Here is a 5,190-nt window from a genome sequence, read left to right as displayed (position 1 = left end):
CTAATTTTTAATTTAAAAAATGGTCTTTCCAATATTCAAATTCCAATCTCTATAAATTCTTGTATATTTTCGATCTCTAAATATATTTTTGAAAATTGAAATTTGAAGATTTAAATATTTAATAAGATATTTTGTTCATATATATCTTTTTTTAAAAAACATGAAGATCAGTATTTGAAATTTGAAATTTGGAAAGATATTAAATAAGAAAATGTATTTTAAAAAGTTGAAAATTGATATTTGAAAAAATGTTTATTAAGCAAGATATTTTTTAAAATTGAAATTTGAATATTTAATATATATATATATATATATATATATATATATATATATATTAATTGTTACAGAGACTTCAATTTTGGTTCCCACAAAACAACCACAAAACAAAATATCAACTCAGAGAATAGGAAGATCTTCAAGTGGTGGTGCCCAAAAATAGCGTTTGGTAGATTCAGAACGTGACAATTTTGATTTTTTGAATTGTGTCATTACCTTGTATAATAATATATATGCATCTATGTATGTATGTGTGTATATATATATATATATATATATAGTCTCTATAAGATATTATTTATATACATTATATATACATTATGTACAATGTATATAACATACTATATAAAGTACTATATATAATATATTATGTACAATAATATAATGTAATACATTATTCAAAACAATAAACATTACACAACTCCAAAAAGTTAAGGTTGTTACATCCAAAATTATTAAATTATTCAAAACTCCAAAAAGTAATACATAAAAAAAAAAACAAAGTTTATTATATTAAAAACTTATAAATATATGCCTAAAATATTACATACAACTAAACTGCTAAAAGGTATATAAAACATCCAAAACAATTCAAAGTCATTTAATAGTCTTTAGTCCTTTTCCTCTATAGTATTCGTTCATTACTTTATAACATATAGTTGGAGTATTTGAAACACTTTTTAGCCTTGGATTCTTTGCGATTCTAGATAGAAGATGAAAAATAAATATGGATAAAGGGTCAAACTTTTGTTTTATAAAAACAACCTAATTTTAATTTTAAGAAAAAATACCAAATTTTTTTCTTGAGGCTATAATAACACAATTTATAGAGAATTTACATGCAAGGTTACATGTGCGCAAACACATGTGCTAACAACACATAACATACTAACTATTAGTGAGCTTAATGTCTTCATAATTTGCTAACACTTAGCCCACTATAGTCAGTGGGTTTATCCAACAATATATTGGATTTTTCCAATAACTTTGGTCAAACAAAAACTTTGACCTTTCAAACCAAAAAGTCATGATTTTGACTTTTTACAATTTGTTCAATGAATTCACATTTATTTTCTCAAAATTCAAATCACATTTGACTATATTGCTAGTCAAAGTTTGACTTTTCAAAGTGAAAAGTCACCATTTTGAGTTTTTACAACTTTGACTATTTTCATCTTTTTCGAGCTTCCAAGTATGAGTCTGCATTCATATTTTTAATATTTAAATCCTATTTAAGCATAAAGCTCTATTGGTAATCTAAAAAACTGACGACTATATCACATATACTTGTTAGTTTCTCTCTCCTCTCTAAAATCGAATAATTCGACTCATTCCATGATACTATTCTAAGTTTATTTCATATGAGCTAGCAAGGGAACCTAATGGCCTATAGATCATGGACTCCAACGATCTAAAATTAACTGGCAAAACTCTTTTATATCGAGCTGATCAATATTCGTTAACTAACAGGTCATTCCACTAAAGACTCGTAGTTGCACTTCCCTCACTATAGATATATTTGTATCCATTTGATATAATTATGATTAGTAAGTTAATCTTTCACAAGTTGTTCGTAAGCTTAGCTGGGTCGAAAAATACTGTTTTACCCCTAAGACTACATATTTCTCCTTAAGTCCCACTGATCCACTATTGAACAATTGGTTTTAAGGTTCAACCTATAAACTGAATCCCTCTCAGGCTAAAGAGAGGGTGGGGCCCATTTATTCAAGACTTAGATTCAGACCTTAAGGGAATAACCTATCTATTAACCCTAAAGCGGGTAAGAGTGAATTCCGTCTTGCACCCTATGTTCCCAACTATCCACCCGATCTTACTCCTGAAATGGGAGGCTTATTGAGCCAACGTTAATGAGTTGCTGCCCTCAGCTATGCAGATGTAAAGATGATCTCGTGTGAACAGGAGTTCAAGTTAGCTTAGTGTTAAGATTAAGTTACCTAGGTCATCAATAATCGAGATAGTCAATTTTAGATAGTAAATGGTGTTATAACATAAAAGTGACTATTTCATGGTTCTGTCTTATGTAAACCTTTTACGTAGGATACCCCCACTTTCATGTCTCTACATGAACAATTTAGGATTATATCGTTTGTATTAACTACAAAGTGAGCCGCATTTATAGTATCTCTGAATAAGGCACCCAACTTTCATTCATATACTATAGACTATTTAGGTTATTTACTCGAACTTAATCCATTTTTATGTCTATACATAAAGTTAAAGTTTACTCAAAAATAGTTTTGGGATCTTAGTTTACTGGATCTAAGATTATAGTATTTAATTTCTCAATAACAACTTTATTGAATAGAATATGATTACAAACTACGAGTTTTAGGACATAAATTCCAACACCTTGACATTGCAAAAAAATAATATATATATATATATATATTTTAACAATTTTACAATAGAATAATGTTAATATATTTAAAAATTTTAATATAATTGTTATATTGGATATTGTATAGAATGATTTTAATTATAATCATTGTTTTGAAGCTTGGGTGACGTGTGTTCTTCCTAATGTTGAAATATTAATTTTTAAAAATGTAATATGAATTCACGAAAATAGTTAACATCCTCCAATTGCAAAAATTTCTACGAGAGAAACGAGGAAAGGACTCTCCTCAAGAAAAAAAATTTCATTTTTATTTGTTTTTTTTTTGTTGTTGTTTTATAGGACCATTAACCAAAATAATGTTATTTTGCAAACTTATTACCAAAATAAGGTTGTTTGCAAACTTATTACCAAATTGATGCTCTTTTTTTTTTTTAATTTTTTTTAAGACTCGCCCTTGTTGTTTTGGAAGAAGAAGTTTAAGTAGGGCGAGTCTTGAAGACTCGCCCTTCTATATTTAATTTAAGTAGGGCGAGTCTTCAAGACTCGCCCTATATAAAAAAAAAATGCACAAGACTCCGCTAAAAAAAGGCTAAAAAAATGTAGAAAATTTGGTATGTATGTTGGAATTAATATTTGGAAGATTGTAACGAATAAATAGAACTTTTTATTGCTATTCAACAAGTGGGTTGTGTCTATTATTTAGCCCATTCAATTAAGTCAAAATTATAAATCGTTATTAATTGAATCTTACATATGTATATATTCAATAGAAAAATATATATTTGTCGTTCAACATGTGAATGAAAATCTTGAAGAATTAGGATTTAATCAAAACCTTGAAAATTTATGGCTCATTTTTGGCTCGTTTTGGATTTCGTATTATAAACTTGGATGATCTGGTATACTCTCCATGCACTCTTCACCATACAAAAAATTAAAATATATTTTTCTATTAATTGGAGGCCGTAAATTTGTAGTAAGTACTTTTGATTGTAAAATAATTAAATATGAATCAAAATGTTTAATACAATAATTTAACAATTTTCATTCAAAGGAAAAAAAATCAATGTGTTCCACAACCTGGACGTCGACGATTTCTAGCCGGTTGTCGTCGTCGACTTTGAACTCTCTGTTGTTGTATTTCCTCCTGATTCTCTTGTTGTTGTTGCTCATCTGATTGTCCGGGTACTGCTGCATTCTCTTGTTGCTGTAGCTCATTTGATTGCTCGGGTACCGCTGCAGGCACTTCGTAGTACAAATATTCATTATGTTCTCCACGACCACGCCCGTGACCATGCATGTATGAAGACGATGGATCGCTCCCTAAATCATAGTATTGTTGCCCAAAGTCCGTTGATGATTGACCTGCCTCTGAATTGTAATATCCTCTTCCAAAGTCTGACGATTGACCGACTTCTGAATCATAATATGTCGTTCCAAATGTTGGCATCATCATTACTGGACTAACGTAATTATGCTCGCTTTGTGTTTGTGTCATTGGAGGCACTTCTTCCCCGTGTTGGTCAACTTCTTCCAATTGATCGGGCTCTTGCACTAGAGGACGTCTCCTCTGAACAGGAGCAGGTACAATAGGGACATCGTACATATAGTGGATGTTCTCCATATACTGCTCGTTATCGTTGCATATATTTAGAACCTGTTGTGGATCATCTGCAACATTCCGAAGTCTAATATTGTTTGATCTCTGTAAAATATTAAAATGAATTAGAAATCATTGAAAATAATTTAACACTAAAAACAACTATACAATTTTTAAATGTATACCAGATGACTCATAGCAGCTCCCGGTTGGGTGATATAGAGCTTGCTACTGTTTTTGTACCAATTGATGTATTCTTGAGTTACATCCATATCAAACTGCTCAATTGGAGGTCCCGTAGCAGTAAACCTTCTGCGATTATGCCATCGCATCACTAAATGAGCAACTCTATCTGACCAATCAGCAGTCCTCAGGTCAATGTTGTGCAACAGTGGTTCAGTATTACAGTCACGTGGAACAGCTTGTTGAATACCGAACTGTCTAAGTACTCTATCAGGATGATGCCACTCACCAATGTAGAAACATATGAGAGGACTAATCGTCCGCCATATGTTGTGACCGTTTGTACAAAAATGTGGCAAACTATCTATGACAGTTTTGTATGGCTCCCAGACAATCTGAAACAAATTGTATGAAACAAATAACGTACCTATACTGAGAACTTAAAAAAATATGGAACTTGAAATTGAAGTTCAGCATGACGTACCTGACTAGGTTGAAGAAGATCAAACATGTACCTGTACTGAGAGACTACATGTGTAGCCGATCTTGTCACACAAAATTGATCTCTCCATCTGTATTGTTGAAGTAATAATTTAGATTTTAATTGAACTATATATAAAAAGTTACTCTTAATCTAAATTAAATTGAAATAGTATACCTTGAACCATAAGCTCGACCGTGTAATTGATTAGCATTGACATGTAGGAGTTGCGGAGCCACTATTGATTAGCATTGACATTATTATTATTATTATTATTATTATATTATTAAA

General features: G+C 30.4%; 1 protein-coding gene across 1 annotated transcript; it reads right to left on the bottom strand.

Annotated features, from left to right (window-relative positions):
• Nucleotides 1–3,605: 3,605 nt before the first annotated feature.
• LOC127150917 (uncharacterized) lies at nt 3,606–4,929 on the bottom strand. Its single transcript, XM_051089708.1, has 3 exons — nt 4,903–4,929; nt 4,421–4,813; nt 3,606–4,340 (listed from the first exon to the last, which is right to left on the bottom strand). Exons 1-3 carry the CDS (start codon nt 4,927–4,929, stop codon nt 3,699–3,701), a joined length of 1,062 nt encoding a protein of 353 aa, XP_050945665.1. The 3' UTR covers nt 3,606–3,698.
• Between the last annotated feature and the right edge of the window lie 261 nt (nt 4,930–5,190).

This window comes from Cucumis melo, chromosome 9 (genome assembly GCF_025177605.1).
Source record: "Cucumis melo cultivar AY chromosome 9, USDA_Cmelo_AY_1.0, whole genome shotgun sequence".
Classification (NCBI taxonomy): Eukaryota; Viridiplantae; Streptophyta; class Magnoliopsida; order Cucurbitales; family Cucurbitaceae; genus Cucumis; species Cucumis melo.
Note: the sequence above shows the minus strand (reverse complement) of the source record. Positions and strands in the feature narration are given on the sequence as shown.